This window comes from Passer domesticus, chromosome Z (genome assembly GCF_036417665.1).
Source record: "Passer domesticus isolate bPasDom1 chromosome Z, bPasDom1.hap1, whole genome shotgun sequence".
Lineage (NCBI taxonomy): Eukaryota > Metazoa > Chordata > Aves > Passeriformes > Passeridae > Passer > Passer domesticus.
The window spans coordinates 51,516,914-51,534,846 of NC_087512.1; the positions used below are offsets into that span (position 1 = coordinate 51,516,914).

Genomic DNA, 17,933 nt, shown 5'->3' on the forward strand with positions numbered 1-17,933 from the left:
GTCATAAAAAGATGAGAGCATTTGGAGGAAAATAATATAAACAAGGGACCTGTGAATTGTATTAGTTATGAGCTCTCAGAGGAACCTTGAGGAGTCCTCTGCAGTGACTAAGGCTTCACAGCCTGGAAAATGCTGCCACCAAGAGCAGGAAAAAGAAATTATTTTGGTTTTCAGGCAGGCCTCTTCTGATGACCAGTTTGGAGAAAAAAGCATGACGAAGTTCAAGGGTTTAAAAATGAAAACAGCCTGCCAAGCTAAACTCTGCCGCTGGAATTAAGTTCAAAGTATTTGTCAGGAATGGCCAAAGTAGATGTGATCCTGCACGAGGTTGGGAGGCTGGCACAAGTACCTTGGGAATGTGCTTTACAGCTTCTTTCTGACTGGGGGGAAGAATTAAGCTTCACCATTATTACTTAAAAAGCAGCCACCGAGCTTTCGATGTCACCTGCTTTGGTTTGTCAATCGTTTTCATACACATGAGCTGTCATCAACGTGCTGAAGGTTTTGATAACACTTTGCTACCAGCTGTAAACACTGCAAGATGTTCTTGCCTGACTGCACAGAAACAGAGCTCTCCCGTCACAGAAAAGTATATGTTTTATTTGTAATGTCAAAATTACAAAAGAAATTAAAAAAAAAAAAATCAGATGGTTCAGTGAGGGCAGTGAAAAATCTTATGAACAGCAACAGAGCTAAATGAGGATTATACAGTCTCAGAGCAATATTCCTTCACTGCTCTGCCTTAAAATACACCAGGGAGGCATAACTATAACAATGTTTTAGAAGTCTTTTGCCACAAGCAGGGCAGGTTTTAGACATATACATCCCATGGCAGTGTGCCTGTTACAGTCTCCTACTCAGTCTGTGCAGCTAATTAATTAACAACTGCAAGAATTGCACCAGCCTAAAAAAACCCAACAACAAGACCAGAAAAAAAAAAAAAATCCTGGACTGGCCAAATTTATTTCTGAATTTGAGGTATCCCAAAATCCACAAATAAGACCAAAACATTGGTAAAGCTTTGTAATGATAACAAAAGCTCGGGATCTGAATGAAAATAACGTCTGGGCAATTTGTGTAGCAAGTGCCGTCCTGCTGATCTTACCCACTTCTTTAAGTTTGACAAGGAAACATAATGGGTGAAGGGAAAAAGGAAAAAAAAAAATAAAGTGCCCCGTGGAAGGGGTATTTTTCCTTTTACCCAAAATGAGGAAAATTTATTCAGAGCAGGGTACAGCAGTGAATTGCCACAATTTACAAATCGAGCTCTGTTTCCAGTTGGAGAAGGATCCCCTACGTTGCTGGCAAACCTCTTTGCCGTTCCCACCAGGTGGCACTTGGCAACAGGGACAATTCCGTCCCTGTGTCTGCAGTGACTCAGAAAATATCAAAGCAGCCAAACTCTTAAGAAAATATCAGGAAAAAAACTGTTAGAATGCTAACACTCTGCATAAGTCTGGAAATTTTAGAGAAATTGAAACAGAGCATTAGCCAACCACATGATGTGGTGAAAAAGGAAAGGAGTGACGTGTGGGTATGACTTAAAGGAGTGGTGTTTGTAAGACACAAGAGGCAACTGTTTTACTAACTGCAGTGAATGCAGTTAATAAAACGCACTCTGATTTTTCACTCTGCATAAGCCTGGAAATAACCTTTACTCTTACTGACTGAAGTGTGCTCACTTCCAGGACTCGGAGTTGCTCCCATAGCTCAGGATTCTGCCTTAGGATCTGTGAGGAGGTGATGTGACTTGCTTCCTCTTATCTAAGGGAGGACAGTTGCCTTGAGAGTTTTCTTTGGGAGGGCCCCTGATGTGCCACTGTAGTCTTTAGTCTACCTTTGTTTGTAGATAAACGTGCGAAATTCAGCTGTGAAAGAAACTTTTTGACTACTGATTGCTTCCACAATTTAGGCCGCTCAGCGTCCACGAAGTGCTGCTGATGGTCTCAGTCGGGTTTCAGAATGGGAGCCTGGATAATTTATTTGCGAAAGATCCAAGCTGAGTGTAAGAAGCCATCTAAATGAACTGGAGGTTAGTTGTATTTTAATACTGCTTGGGAGATACAAACTGATATATGTGTGCACAAATACGTATGTGTGGGTCTGTTTCTTTTTCTACAGAAGTACGCATTTATATACGCAGGAGTTTTTAGAGGAACCTTAATAAGAGAGGTTTTAACTACAGGCTTCTGCATATTAGTATCTTTTCCAATTTGGAAAGTTTATAGGGAGCGTCAGCCAAAAGGTGATAGCAAAAACTGGGGATTTCCTACTCCGGTTCCGTGCTTATCTCTTGAAAAAACTGTGTGAATGATCATTCTGCGAGCCTGGCAATGACGTTTCGCTTTCTGGGTAAGGCTGGGTGGCAGTTCCTTGAACTGGAAAGCAGGGAGTTGGTCTGAGCAGCTGATCACGCGCAGATCAGTTAACTGTCTTGGAAATGCCACACTGGCACTTAAACCGGTCTTCCCAGCACGGTGGCTTCAAAGGAAACCTGCATTTGCTGATCTTGAGGACAGGCCACATGTGGCTCGGAGCAGGGTTTTGGGAGCAGGCAGCAGTACTGGGCTCATGGTGAGGACAGCAGCAGGGAGACCTGGAAGCCCTCTCTGCTCTGCCCTTATCAGGCCAGCCCCAGCATGTCCCTGGCGCTTATCAGCCCTGGCAGAGCCGGTTTCTGATGCGTTGAGCCTCTAAAGCCCCGTCATAGGGTGCTACAGGGCCTGGCCCCGTTGCCTCCTGCTTGCACTTAAAGGGGCTGAGAAGCACCTTGTGACATATGGAGACAAGGCAGGGCAGTGGTGACAGACCGTGAAGGGAGGCAATGTTGGACCTCATCATCCTCACCCTTCATTTCTTCATCTGCTTTCTCATCACCATTGCAATCTGGTATGGACCAAAGGTACAGTGCAGCCCCCTGCAGCCAGAGAGATACCCCGTCCTCCCCCCATTCCGTGGTTCCCCTTTCTGTGTTTATGAAGACCTGGTTTAGCTTTATTTTTCTGAGGAACCAAGGTTGTATTGGGCATTTGGGAAGAACTGGAACACAGTAGCTAATTGAGTAAATTCAAAGGGAAAGTTGCTTTCATGAAACTGCTTATATTCTCTCTTGTGAGAAGAAAAGTCTTTTATATGTTTGAAATATGTAAGAGAAAGTAAGGAAAGGCAGGAAATTTTGCTAGAAATGTCAGGTTGAATACAGCTTCTCAATAAAAAATGTTTTCTTTCCTTTGCAGAATTTTAATCACTTTCTAGTCATAATATTATGTTAAAGTATTGGATTTACATGTAAATGTTACCTTGCATATCTGAACTGTATAGTATTTTACATTTGCCATCCTTATATTTGTTTGCACATGGGTTTTGAGGGGTGAAAGTGGTTTAGGTGCAGAGTAAACTAATAGTGATTGAAAGTTTATCTTGCCTGAGCCTCAGGTATCTGGTTTCCAGCAGCTGGTTTTCCTTGTCATGTCAGTTCTGTTAGCGAACACACTAACTGAACATTGTCACCAAGCTCTTGTGCTTTTCTACCTCTGCATGTTGATAGTCTTTTACTGAAACCTTTTCTCCCTCTCCTCACATGAAATCCAAATATGAATTGCTTTATAAGTGACCTTTTCCTTTATTTGTCTGTGCGTTTTAAGGATGTGGATTCACACAGCTCAAGCACAGGAGGAGCTGAAATGGAGCCAGATGGTCTTATATTCATTGGCAAAGAAGAGGACATAAAGAAATCTCAAAGAATAACAGCCAAAATCGATGGCAGAGAAATTGTTGTTTTCTACCATGAGGGGAAATTTCATGCTCTGGATTCTCGCTGCTACCGTAAGATATTTGCCTGAGTGATCTCAGTGTTAGAATTAAGCGTAAAATCTGCTGCATAAATTAATATGGTACTCTCTCCTTTTTTAGATGAAGGAGGCCCTTTATGTCGTGGCGAAATAGAGGTATGTAAGCAAAATAAAAATAATGCAGAGGCATAGAGTCATGTGAAAACTCTAATGGATTTTTTGTAATACTTTAATCTGAACATCATATAGAAAAAAACAGACATATACATATAACCTCAGACAGCCACACTACCAAACATACCTTTTGTCCTAGAAGATGACTTGCTATCTTTTCTTCTTCTTCTTCCTGCAGGATATCGATGGACAAGCGTGTATTGTTTGTCCTTGGCATAAGTTTAAAATTACCTTGGAAACAGGAGAAGGACTGTACAAAGGAATAAATCCTCAGGAGCCATCACCAACACCAAAGTGGCAGTCAAAAGGAGTCAAACAAAGGATTCATAAGGTCACAATAGACAATGGAAATGTTTATGTGAGTCCTCCAGATTTGTCTGTGAGCTTTGACTCTGATTATTTTGCTGAAAAGTACAAAATTGGTGGTGAATTAGCTATTGGAAAACCAAGCAACTTAGAAGCCATGGAGTAGGTCATGACCAGAAAGCAGAATCCTGGGGAATGCACAACTGAAGAATCTTGGTTGGGAAATAGAAATGTACTCTGCCATGAAGATTGTCTCCAAATTAAATTCTAATATTGTTATGTTAAAGCATTGAAATACATAGAAATGATAAAAATAAGATGCTTTGCATTGTCAGAAATCTGACTGATTTTGTGCTGAGGATTTTTTTTTTTGCACTTGCATTTCAAAAAAGACTTAATTACAGCACAGTGCCTCACAATATTTGATATTTTGCTAGAACTATATTAATTTTAAGAGGGGATATAGTATACTACGGCTTATAAAACTTAGTACACAATTAAAAGTAGATAGGTGTAAAGGTTATCTTTATATACTTAACAGTTTATACTTCTAATACCTGTGGTAAAAATGACATGGAAATTTTTAATTTTTAAGATATTTGCGTGATCTCTAGCTATTTATTAAATGCCACAAAGGGAAGCACAGAACTTCAGAATATATTGGTGCAGTCTTTTATGCCTATTTGTGCATTACTACCTTGAGTATATTGATTTCTTTTCCTTCTTCTCACTGAATTCCTCTTGTTAGTTCATTGAATAAGCAAGGATTAATTATGTATAGCTTGTTCTTCCTGGTTCTGTTGGTTAAAGAGGGAGCTGTTTGGTGTGATATGTGAAGTAGTGGCCCTTGTTTGATTGTTTTTCTTTATTGTAACCACAGTTTTCTACATTCATTTGAAAAAAAAAAAAAGTGCTTTCTCTGTAGAGGCAAAACCTGTGTTTTTCTCTGTGTGTTTGCTATCCAGTATCAGGTCTGCCCCAAAAAACCCTTCCAAGGACGTTTCTCTGTGAGCTCTGCTGCACTCCAGGTTGTGGTGGGTTCTGCTGTTAGCCTGTGAAGTGCAGAGACAGAACACAGAGCACCACAGAATCACTGAGGCTGGAAAACACCTCTAAGACCATCAAATCCAACCATTAAACCAACACTGCCAAGCCCACCAGTAAACCCTGTCCCCAAATGCCACATCTACACCTCTTTTAAATACGCCATCCTGCAAGGCTGCAATTCTTCAGTGTGGGTTTTTTGTGTGATTTGTTGCTTTTTTGCAAAGTTCATTCATAGCCAGGTTCAGTTTGAAATGCCTGCTCTCCATCTCTAAGCTCCTCTTGTGTTTGCAGCAGGCTGTCTTGCTTGTAATGTATGTCACAGGTAACTAGGCCTGTGTCAACACTGTTGTTGATACAAATGTGTTTAGAAGTAGTGAGGCACAGGGAAGAGTCAAAGGAAAATTTGTACTGCATTTATTACAACGGAAAAAAAAACAAAGTACACAATCAATTAATTTCACTGCACCTAAAATGAGAGGAAACTTCCTCTGGTCATGCCTCCTTGACATGGTTTTTGCAGTTGACAGGGAAAAATTGTCACCTTGAAAATACTGTTGAGCTGACCTACCCCAGTTCTGCATTTTATAAGAACTACAGCGCAGAAATGCTCTTCTTGTCATCCTCCTCTTCCTCCTCCTCCTCTTTCTCTCCCTGACCACTCAGCCAGGCAGTGCCAATGATCAGATGCAAATGCCTGCCTTCTGTCAGGTGAATCACATCTTGATTATCTGCTAGAAAATGTTGTTCTGCACTGACCAGTTCTGTGATTTGTTGGGCTTTTTTATTACAATTTGTTTGCTTTTAAATGAATATGTCAGCTTCTCCTCTTGAAGCCACTGGGTAGATGGCAGGAAGGTGGAGCAGGTACCTTCCTGCCATCCACCCCAGCTGGTGCCCCACGGGGCTTGGGTGGCGTCAGGGCGATCGAGAATTGCTGCCCTTCTCTCCCTTCTCACCCAACTACCCGCACCTGAGACTAAACTTGACCACAAATATTGTGTCCTAGTAAAAGACATGGATCATATAAAAGGAGAGTTTTGCAAGATCTTCAGATACACCTGCATTATCTCATGTGTTTGGTGAGATAGTATTTTTATTGACTTGTCTTGAAGTAGTGCATTACTAGAAATTGACTCTTTAAATTAATAAAGATGCAGCTCAGTTTAAGAAAGCACTGACTGAACAATATGCTATTATCTATATGATGCTTAGAAGAATGATGAAAATAGGAAGTTTTATTTGAAAGCTTCATGGACATGTTTATGCTAGTGGAAGAGTGCTCAGGATTCTGCAGAATTGCATTTGCTGTCTAGAATTCAGAGAAGTGTTTAATCCTGGGCTTATGCTTAATCATATTGAATAAATGCAACTGCATGTCCAGGCATAGGTAAATCCTTTTTCTTCAGTACTTCTCATGCATAATAACTATTTGCAAGAGTTTGTGGTTATTCTGACTCTTTTTTTTCTTAACTGTTCTTTCCCAGGAAGGTTGTGTTAATTTAAAATCTAAAGTTTGCCCATTAGATTTCTTTCCCCTCGATTTGCCTGTTGATGATCACAGAAGGAACAGAAAATTATTAACTTAGGCAGCTGTGAACAGAGCAGGGAAGGTTGGTGGGTTGTTAGTTTTTAATTTTGTTTTACCCTTTCACCTTTCAGTTTTTCCCTATTTCCTTTTTCATTTCTTTTTTCCTTTTATTTTTTTCTTCTTTTTCCTTTTTTATTTTCTCTCTTTTTTTTTTGACAGCAAAGAACAAAGCCTCTCTTTCAACATATTAAAGTCATTACCTTTAAAAAAATGCATGCACTATTCTGAGCTTTGAAGTGCTAGACTATGCACCCAATTTGAAAATAATTTAAATATTTAATGTCCTACAGTGAACATTCTGAGTCTCTTATCTTTCCAGTGCTTTCTAGGTTCCTAGTTATAGTGGTACGAGTGCATGGAGACAGGGAAAGCACAGGGAGGGAGATGAAGAGTGGTTGAGTCAAGGCACTGATGCTGAGGTGGCATTTTAGGCACAGCGAAGAGGCAGAAGGAATGAGTAGCTGTGGGCAGGAGGTCAGTGAGTCAGCGGCTGGATAATTACCCTTTCCCAGAGAGATGTGTTAATGACAGCGATCAACCAAGCCATTCCGGAAAAGTGTTTTGTTTGTTTGTGGGGAGGGAGGTTTAGTTTAATTTGACATATGAACAAATACCATCTGTTTTTCATCACAGATCAGCCAGGTAGGGAGCAGAGAAATGCATTCTGTGCTTTGGAAGGAAAATTTTTGTGATGATTCTGCAAGGCATTCAGTCTCTATAATAAGAAGCAGCTTGAAAACAATAAATAAGTCATGTTATGCTATCATGGAATCATCTTTTCTAGAAAGACAGATGAAAACTGTAGCAGTTTGAAGTGCAGCATGAGCCTTGACCTGATGAACCTGTGCTGCAACCCCTGATTAGACAGTGTTGACTGTAAGGTGGCGCTGTCCTCTTCCTTCTATTTGTAGTGCCTTGTTTTGCAGTGCTCCCCTTATTAAATTAAGGACCCCTTCAATGTAAAACGTGCCATTAAGCTGGGACTGAGAAGTTCATTATGGAGCATATAGCTTGGGGGAGAACAGTTTGCAGGATGGCAGGACACTGAGACAGAAAAATGTTCATTCTGTAGGAAAGCAATCTTAGAAACAGTCTTTCACCACTGAAGCCCTTTTCAATAGCTTTGTGCAGTTCCTAATTTAATACTTAATATTGGAAAGAAATCAGTTCTGAATTTTGTAGCTCTGGTTTCTGAAATGATCAGAAATATCTCTTCTGGTTCCCTTGCTGCTGGTACAAATGTGGACTGTGAGAGTCAGTTCACTGACCCCCATCACTCTGCCCCACTGGCTTGAAAACTTCTTTCCATGGTTACTGGGGAAGCAGGGGATGAGGAATGGAAATAATAGCGGAGAGGTCCTTCAGCCTCTGTGTGTGTGTGGGGAGGCTGGCCTTTTCTGGCAGAGCCCTGCGAGAGCTGCTGCCACTGCAGACCCTGCAGGGCTACACATGAGGTGTCCAGGGTCATGGTTTTATGCTGGGCCAGCAAATTAGCCAGCTGCATCAGCAGGTGAGCAGGCACTGTGCTGAGAGAGGCAGTAGTCAGTGAGGTTTCAGGGGGTGTGACAAATTGGGTCAGTTCTTCAAACTCCATTCTGTGAACGCTGTTTTTGATGTGGCATTTATTCATACAAACCCATGGATTTCACTAAGTGGATTTTTTAGCTGAATGAAGAGTTGCGCAGTTTTCAGCCTTTGCCATCTATAAACTACTAAAGCAGACTAAAAATGAAAGTGACAGTTTTGTCTATAGGTAAGAAAAACTGCAAAAACAGTGTAGATGTCCTAATTAGCCCATTTGTGAGTCTTCCTCCATGAGATTAAGAAGGTTCCCTGACGAGCACTATCTGAACAGTGGAATTGTTCTCCTGAAAAGTGTCAGAGAAATATAGTTTATTGTTGCCAACAATAGTAGTTAGAAATCCAAGGCTTATGAAGACAACTCCAGAAATAATTATTTTACCTGAAAGTAAAATATTTTATCTTTTTAAAACAAACAAACGAACAAACCAACAAACAGTTATTAACTTAATTATTAATTAAATAATTGTTATTAATTAATTTAACTGTTCAAATTGCAATTAATTTTTGTGGCAGCTGTGGTTGACTAAGGATCCACATAATGCAGAGATTACCAGTAAAGGTGATCCCTCTTTATTGAGGCAGTAAAATGGTGAAGTTCTTGCCCTTACTAAGGTAGGTCAGCTGCACCTGAAGGTTTTCTGATTTTTTAAATGTATTTTTTTAATGTGAGTTGTTTAATGAGAGGTTTCACCTCTGCACATATATGTCCTTCCTTGATTTAAATTAACATTTAGATTCACGTTCAAGGGAAAACTATATATTTTTTTATTACTGTGTGTGCTGAACAACCCCCTCTTCCCCCACTCACTCTCCCCCTAAAAAAAAAAATAATTGTATATTTATTTGACACAGATTGCTCCAGGAAAAACTGAATACTTGTGTAGCTTTGCTTTGGCCCAGGAAAGCACAGAAGAGTAGTGAAGTGATGCCCCCCTTTACATTCATTATAAGGCCTTGAGTACTCCTGCATGGCACTGGCTCAGCACCCAGGAGACCAGCATGCCATCATTTGAAAAGCCAGGGATGCTCAGGATCAGCAGCACTTCCCTGGAGGCTGCGTCACCTTGCAGTGCTTATGGTATTTTTCATGAGACTCAGGTATTTTTCATTAAACAATACCTAAAGCTAACAATAAGTTTGGAGGCGCAGGTGTTCACACCAATTTTCATTATTAGTTTTCTTGTGCTAAGCAGAATGGAGGTTTGATGTTAACTGAAGGGATATGCAAGGTCCTGCACCTGGATCAGGGCAATGCCAGGCACAAATACAGGCAGGGCAGAGAGAATGGAAGCTGTAAGGGGAAGGAACAGGGGTGTTGGGACATGAGAAGCTCAAGATGAGCTGGCAATGAGCTCAGACTGCCCAGAAGGCCAAAATGTCCTGGAGCAGAAAAAGCAATGTGGGCAGCAGGTTGAGGAAGGTAATTCCACACTTGCACTCAAGTGAGACCCTGCCTGCAGTGCTGCAACCACCTCTGGAGTCCCACTACAGAGGGATGTGAACCTGTTGGAGCAAGTCTAGAGAAGGCCACGAAGATGACCTGAGGCTGGAACTGCTCTGCTATGGAGACAGACTGAGAGAGTTGGGGTTGTTCAACCTGCAGAAGAGAAGGTTCTGGGCAGATCTTAAGAGTCCCTTCCAGACTGTAAAGGTACTCCAAGAGAGCTGGAGAGGGACTTTTGAGAAGGGCCTGGAGTAACAGGACAAGGGGAAATTGCTTCAAACTGACAAGGGGGCAGGTTTAGATTAGGCTTTGGGAAGAAATTCTTCCCTGTGAGGGGATGAGGCCCAGACACAGGCTGCCCCAACCCTGGTAATGTTCAAGGCCAGCATGGATGGGGCTTTGTATGAGCAGGTCTAGTGGGTGATATCCCTGCCCATGGCAGGGGTGTTGGAACCAGACACTCTTTAAGTGTCCCTTGCAACCCAAACCATTCTGTGGTTTTATGGTTTTATGTGATGTGATACTCTGGTTACTTTTCCCACTGTTTTTTAATAGCTGATGGCTGTGAAACTGAAGCAGAAAAAAAAGAAACATTAGAAATGTTTCCTAGTTTTGGTATAGAGTAATATTCTTCTATTAAAAAGTGCAAATACTGTAAGTGAAATAATAAAAATACTAAATGTGGTTTTGGCATTTACCCAAACACTCTCCCCACAGCTCCCTACTGCAAAACGGAAACAAGAAGGAACCCAAAATTTCCCTCAGGCTAGAAAAAATAAATCTTGACTTTTTGTCTTTTGAAGTTCAAATGGAACAAAACCAGAGTTGTTCTAAGTTCCCTTCCTGTGATGACAGATAAATGATAAATCACATTGTGGCTGCCCCTTGCTCAGGGCAGCAGTTTTGCTCTCCCACAGAGGTGACAGGCTGTCCTATTACTGCAGCTGTGACATATTTACCCCCTCCTTACCTGTATAAAGCAGCTTGTCAGAAAGCTCCCAAGCCCTCCCTGTCCCTGGCTCTGCAGAACTCACCTCAGAGCAGGTGTGGCTTGGTCCACTAAGTCTCAGATTTGCTTGACAGCCTGTGTCCAAAGGATTCTTGTATCAGCAGGTTCAGCTGGAAACACAGGTTTACAGTCTTTGGCCTTGTAGAATGCACAATAACAAAGTAACAAAGCACCTATACAGAAATTTTATGGGGTTTTATCTGTATTCTGTCCAGAAGTGAGTGTTCCCCAGACTTCCAGTTAATGTACCCTCCAGGCATTCCTGCAGAGGGTGTGGGTGTGTGTGGGTGTGTTCCATTCAGAAGCTGCTTGCAACTTCATGAGTCCAGTTGTCCCAGTCTCCAACAGCATTTTATGCACTTTTGCAGGCAGATGTGCACTAAAACTGAACATCTCTGGAGTGCATTAATTATGCAAGTACACAGGCATTTCCTTCTGCAATTCCCTCCTGCTGTTCCAGTCTTAGGACAAACAACATTGCCCACCAGAGACCGTGGGGGAAAGGAGGAAGGAATATCTTTTGTCACTGTCACACTCCTCCAAGTCTTTTCTGCAAGAGTTCCAGATGGGAAGAATATCAGTTTATTTAGACAGAGTTGTTCCAGCTGAAATAATTTTTTTTTTAAATTAAATAAATAAATAAAATAAAATAATTTTTTTTTTTAAAAAAGCAACTTCACATCTACAAATTCCTGGTGTTTAGTTTTAAACAGCTGGATGGTGGTATGGTCTGCAATGTCATCTCTAAACCTCAGGGGTGATATAAACATTAATTATGAGTGAGTGTTGCTAACAAAAATTGCTCTCAAGGTCTTTATGTATCACCCATATACAAGTTTCCTAGCACCCAGGGAAATGGAACAACGGGGGCCAAGCTGCACGACAACCAGCAGAATTCAGGCCTTTATTTCAAAGGGGAGGAATTGAGTTTCCAAAACAAGCTTCCTTCACTCCTTGTAAGAGCTTTTCTAGCCCAGCAGTGCACATCTGAGCTGACTGCAGCTGTGTCCCATCCTGATGAGTGTGGGGCATATGTGATGCTTTCTGCTGAGAAGGTATCTTGGCATGACACCCTGTGGGACCTGGGAATTCATTGTAGTCACAGGCTTATTTTAATTAGAGTTAAAGGGAGCTATGGTACCTGGCTATGCATATATATGCAAATTATGCAAGGTTTCTGAGTAAACAAAGCTCTGCCTACCAGGAGGCAGCAAATGGTGAATTGTAAATGAGATGTCTTCAAGATCGTGTCTCCCTTCAGATGTTCATCCTTTTCAGAGCTTGATAATCCAGATTCCAATAGAAAGAATAGAAGCCTTAGGATGAGGAGTATTGTAGCACCTGTAAATCAGTGGTGCAGCAGAGCTGCTGGCCTACCCCTGTCTCATGCCACTTTCGAATAGGCAGTTGACCATGGACGATTTCTGCCTTGTTGGCCCTGTGTTCCCGCTCCCTCTGGGTGGCTGAGGAGTTGCTTGTGGCTGATCTCCTCCTTCTGAAGTGGCTGCCTGGCCCTTGTCCAGCACACTGGCCACAACACAGCCACCAGCAGGGTGACCTCCAGCAACCCAGCCATCTGTATGGGGCCAAATCCCAGTCAGGAGGATGAGGCCTCCTATTGAAAGCCACATGCAGTTGATGTTTCTAGAGAAGATGTCTCTAGACCAACCAGCTGCAGTCTTCCTGTTACATAAGAGTTTGGGTGCTCAGAACTAACTCTCTGGCAGCCTCTTCTCTCCAACGAGTGCTGGTGGGGAAGATGCTGGAAGAGCTGCTCCACACCCACAGCCTTCTGTTCAGAGGGCTGCCTCACAACTTTTCAGGCTTTTGGGCTGAGAACAAGGTTTTGATGTGTGCAGGGGAAGGTACTGGTGGAGTTTGTGGTTGAAAATTATGTGTGGAGGTGATGGCTGGCCTCTTCTGTCCATCAGCTGGGGAGACCCCCGTGGCCAGTGACAGGTACAGGGAGGAACTAGAATGCTGTCACAGCCTGAGGCTTGGGATTCCAGAAACCTCAAAGTCAAGAAGACAACAGGGGAAGGGCTCTGGGTGGGTTTTGTTTCAGGTATTCTTGACTTCCAAGACACTGCTGTGCACACTTACGCTTTGTAGACAAGCATTTGGATGAGTGAAGCAGAAGAGCAGAACAGATGGGATTACCAGGCAAAAATCTGGATGGATGTATCCCCCTCTCTGCCAGACATGGTCAAAGAAGATGGGAGACACATGGGTGGAATCCAAAAGGCAGGTATATTTCAGCTTCACAAATACTGGAATAAGGTGTCTTGGGGAGTGAGGTACTTTCTGCTGTGCCTCCCAAAAGCAGCCCGTCTCTTGTGATTATTGGATTCCTCATGCCACTGCAATAATACATTGTAACCTAAAATCAGAATTTTTTTCTCAAATGTATTAGGAATGTGTTTAATCAAATTCCAAAAATTTTCTCTGGAAAAACAAAGAAAGTGTAGCTGCCAACTTCAGAGGATTTTTGCTCAGCTTGTACTTCATCACAGCTTCATCCAGTCTGTTTTGGGGTGGGTGGACTGTGCAAGATGCGAATGATGAAAACCAGCATCTTCTCTGCAGAACTGAGATAGTGATTTGGCAATTGGTCACTTACATACCCAGGCTGTCTTCTGCCAAGCATTAACCTTAAACTGTCTGGTTTAGGCACCTCCAGCTTTGCTTCCTAATGCCCCTGAGGATGTGGCAGAGTCCCTGGTAGATGTAGAATGGCAGACAAATCTTTCAGAAGAAAGGAGGTAAATTGAGCTTTCTTTGGTTAAAAACAAGAACTGACTCCAGTGAATACTCCAGTGAATTCCTGCCTGTGGGGTGGACAGTTTGCAGGGTCTCTCCAGGCAAATGAAAACACAAGAGAAAAAAAAGATTGGAAGCCAGGGAAAATTAAATGGAATGTTGGCCAGGAAAGGAGGAGGAGAGAAGAGGAAGGGGTCCAAAAAAATGCATGAGGATCCAGCAAGCCAAGTCCTGGTGTATCCCAGGCTATGCTGCTCAGGCTGTGCCTTTCCCAATTCTAAGTGCTGCTCTAAGTCAGAATGACATGGAGCTGCGTCAGGAGGTCTTAGGTTAGGTATCAGGAAACAGTTTTCCATCCACAGATTGGTTGAGCACTGGAACAAGCTCCCCTTGGTCTTTGCACCAAGCCTGACAGGGTTCTAGAAGTGTTTGGACATGGTGAGACTCATGAATCTGTGTGGTGCAGGGCAGGAGCTGACTTCAGGATCCTGATGTGTCCCTTCCAACACAGGACATTTTATGATTCTAATTTGGCCCAAATTGCTGGCAAGGACCAGTGAAGAACAGCACTGTGCACAGTGTGGAAAGAACTCCATGGGCCCCTCACCCTCCACCCTCAGTCCTGCTGTGTGGCATGTGTGCCTCTGTACATGCACAGGTCTCTATGGGCATCACCCACAAGGAGAAGGTCCCAGAGTGATCCCATCATCAAAGCCAGCATTAATTCTCTTCTGAGCTGTAGTGACCCTGCCCTGGGTGAATTCCTGACCTTGAAGAACACTGGCTGGTGAGGAGCCGGGTCAGGACCCTAAACTTCAGCAGAAAGAATTTCCAGATGTACAAAGAATTAGTGGGTGAGATCTGCTGGGATCTGCCCTTAGGAACAGACAACCTGATCAGAGTTGGCAACCCTTTAAAGAGACTCCTTGGAGCAGAAGACCTTTCCAAGCTGATGGGTAAGGAACCAAGTAAGGTGGACAGGAAACCACCACAGATAAGTGGGAATCTTCTCCTGAAACTGAGGAGTGAGGGGAAGGCACTGCCAATGGGAGCAGGGACTGGTGATCTGGAGAGAGTGCAAGGATACTGTCTGGATATGTAAGCATGGGATCAGGAAGGCCAAGGCAAAAATGAGACAGGGCTTGGAAAGGGGTGTGAAGAGTAACAAGAAGGGATTCTATAAGGACATCAGTTGGAAAGAAAGGCCAAGGACAGTGTACACCTGGTAAATGAGAAGAGAGAACTGGCAACAGCAGATATGGAGAAGGTACTCAGTGAGTTCTTTGCCTCAGACTTCAGTGGCCATCAGGTTTCCTGTGTCTCTTGATTCCCTGAGGCTGCAGGTGGGGACTGGTGAAGTGAAATCACCCCCATTGTCAATCAAGAGCAGGTTGAAGAGCACCTGAAGGAACTGAATGGGCACAAGCCTATGGGACCTGGTGAGAGGCATCCCAGTGCCCTGAGCGAGCATGATATTGTTGCCAGGACACTCTTGTGATGTTTGTAAAGCTACAGCAGCCAGGCAAAGTCCTCAGTGACTGTGAAAAAGAAAGCATCATTCCTATTTTTAAACAGGGCATAAAGGGACTACTGACCAATCTGTGGCCTTCTGTGATGTAGTGACTGCAAGGACTGACAAGGGAAGACTGACTAGTGTCATCTACCTGAACTTCTGTAAGGCCTTTCATGTCACAGTCCCACATGGCATCCCCATGGCCAGATTAGGGAGACGTGCAGCTGAAGGTGGACTGCTTGATGGATAAGGAATTGGCTGGGTGGATGCAGACAGAGCTATGGTCCATGGCCCAGTGTCCAGGCGGAGGCTGATGACAAGTGGTGTTCCTCTTGTGTCTTTGGGCTGGTGCTCTTTACTGATTTTGTTGATGACACAGACAGTGGGATCTAGTGGACCCTCAGCACTTTTGCAGATGACACCAAGCTGGTTGGAGCAGTTGGCACAACAGAAGGACGGGATCCATCCAGAGTCATCCAGACAAACTTGAGTAGTGGGCCCATGACAACCTCATGAAGTTCAACAAGGCCAGGTGATGGTGCTGCATCTGGTTCAAGGCAATCCCAGGCATGAGCACAGACCTGGGGAAGAAATCCTTGGAACCAGCCTTGTGGAGAACAATGGATGCTGGTATACACTGGTGGATGAAAAGCTGGACATGAATAACCCATTTCCAAAACCAGATTTATTTATGTCCTTTTATGATAAGCTATTTCTCACACAACATAGAGAATTATGACACAGCAAAGGCTCTAAGCAGCCAAACACCCCTAGGAGAGGCTGCCCCTCTGGAGTAAGTAATACAAGGGTGCAGGATAATTCAAGAGGCTACAAAGCTAAAATTAAGTGAATTTCTCAAAGCAGTAAGGACAGCATTGAAATCCATGAAGGACATTCAGTTTTCACATGCTGTTCATACTCTCTTGCTGCCCTGATAATTGCTTCTATATTTACGGGTATGCGGACAGAAAAGGAGGCTGAAAACTAGAATATAGCAGTGAAACCATAACAGAAAGGAAAACAAGAAAGTAGAAATCAGGAAAATAAATTTAAAAGGAAACAGCTGAGTGAAAGGCTAATTCTGAAATGGCTCTGTGTATTTTAGTAAATTGAAGGGTTTTCTCAAATATTTTTTTAAAATATAAAATGGTCACCCAATGGTAGATGTTTAACACCTTTATAATTAAAGTTAATTAACAATGTACTGTGCCTTTTGATTCAGAAAAAGTGCAGTTGTATACAAATTAAGATCCATTTATGATTCTTTGAGACCTTACAACTTCAATAATTAATAACTGTTTTTATATGCATAGAGGCTATGGCAGATATTTGTATATTTAGGTATAATCTTTGTTCTTTAATTTTCTCTTCTTAAAATGGATATTAACTCCTATGTTTTGCTAAAATTATTACATAATTTTCATTTAACATAGCTAATGAACATTATCTGCAATCATGTTGAATGTTGTTAGTAAGAAAAAATTAAACATTATTTTAGTAAGAAAAACTAGAAACTTATACATTACTGAAAAAAACATGTGGGCAGCCAAAGGGCTGAGCTTCTGCAGAAGCACATTAAAGCAGATTGAGACACTTTTCTCTGTAAAATTCACGTGCTGGGTCACTCAGTCTTAAGCACTTATCCAGGGGATCATAAGGTGGATTAAAATAGCTCAGAACTTTCAAAACATGCTGAGTGTATGCCATCCCTTCCCTGGCCCTAAATGTCAGCAGCATCTCTGGCCAGGGTGGCAGTCTCCCGAGTGCCTTGCAGGAGAAGACACTCAGGCAGCAGAGATTTGTTGAAGGGGTTTGATCAGTATGTGTGGCCAGTCAGTCCCAGAAGAGATCTTTCCCTGCTCTCTAGTGAGGATCACGTGCTATTTTCCCATTCTTTGCTCCATGCTCACCTCTCCCTGCAGCCTCAGCTCAAGCTCAAGTCAAGCCTTGGGGAGGGGAATCAGGACAGGCTGGGGTGGGGGTGTTGTTCTTCTGCATGACATAATGGTCTGTGTCTGCCTTGTGGCAATGGCTTCCCTTTCTAGAACAGCAGAAACAACATATGAACTACTTTTTTTTGGTCCTTTCACCTTCATTACAATGCAATTTGTAATACTCATTAAACTATGACATAAGAACTGTGAGGTGCAGCTCTGCATCTACAGCTGGGGGCTTTCACCAGAATCAGTGGGGTTTCTTCTGCAGCATGTTGTGCTTTCAGCCCTTCACCTATGAGGCAGGTTGGAGCGTTTAGGCATCAGATGGGTCTCTCCTCATGGCACAGGACCTTGTTTCTTTCACTGCCCAAACCAACATGCTTGTTGGGTGATTCTTGTGTGGCACATCTGCAGCAGCAGACCTGGCTCTTATTTTCCACATGTAACCCTCAGAGGGTTAGCAGATTTCCACAGCTTGTTAGTTGCTTGCACAGCTCTGTTCTGCCACAAACTGGATCTGGTTTTAAATTTAAAAGTGACATACATTTGTCTTTCTTCTTCTCCTCTTGTCAGATAATTCCCCACCCCCTTCATATTTTTATTTCAATATTGCACTGATGACTTTTCCTTGATCCTAAAATTAATAGCCAGACATGGTTAAGGGATAAAGGGTTTTTACTTTGGTATTGAATAAGGATTTTTACAGTGTGGCACTTCTCCAAGGTGGAATACTCAGAAATGCACACAGACGGTAGATTTTGTATAAAATTGTATAGACCT

General features: G+C 42.6%; 1 protein-coding gene across 7 annotated transcripts; it reads left to right on the forward strand.

The window, feature by feature from the left end:
- Positions 1-1,829: 1,829 nt before the first annotated feature.
- On the forward strand, positions 1,830-11,567 carry RFESD (Rieske Fe-S domain containing). Of its 7 annotated transcripts, XR_010352318.1 has the most exons (6): positions 2,592-2,902; positions 3,645-3,825; positions 3,913-3,947; positions 4,144-4,323; positions 9,343-9,588; positions 11,312-11,437. XR_010352318.1 is itself a non-coding variant. In XM_064403268.1 (5 exons), exons 2-5 carry the CDS (start codon positions 3,684-3,686, stop codon positions 11,550-11,552), a joined length of 594 nt encoding a protein of 197 aa, XP_064259338.1. In that variant the 5' UTR covers positions 1,830-2,032; positions 3,645-3,683; the 3' UTR covers positions 11,553-11,567. The 7 variants fall into 7 exon arrangements, 6 of the variants coding, with proteins under 6 accessions (XP_064259338.1, XP_064259337.1, XP_064259336.1 ...); XM_064403268.1 differs by lacking the exons at positions 2,592-2,902; positions 9,343-9,588 and adding an exon at positions 1,830-2,032 and having other exon boundaries at positions 11,316-11,567; XM_064403267.1 differs by lacking the exon at positions 9,343-9,588 and having other exon boundaries at positions 2,582-2,889; positions 11,316-11,567.
- Positions 11,568-17,933: the final 6,366 nt, after the last annotated feature.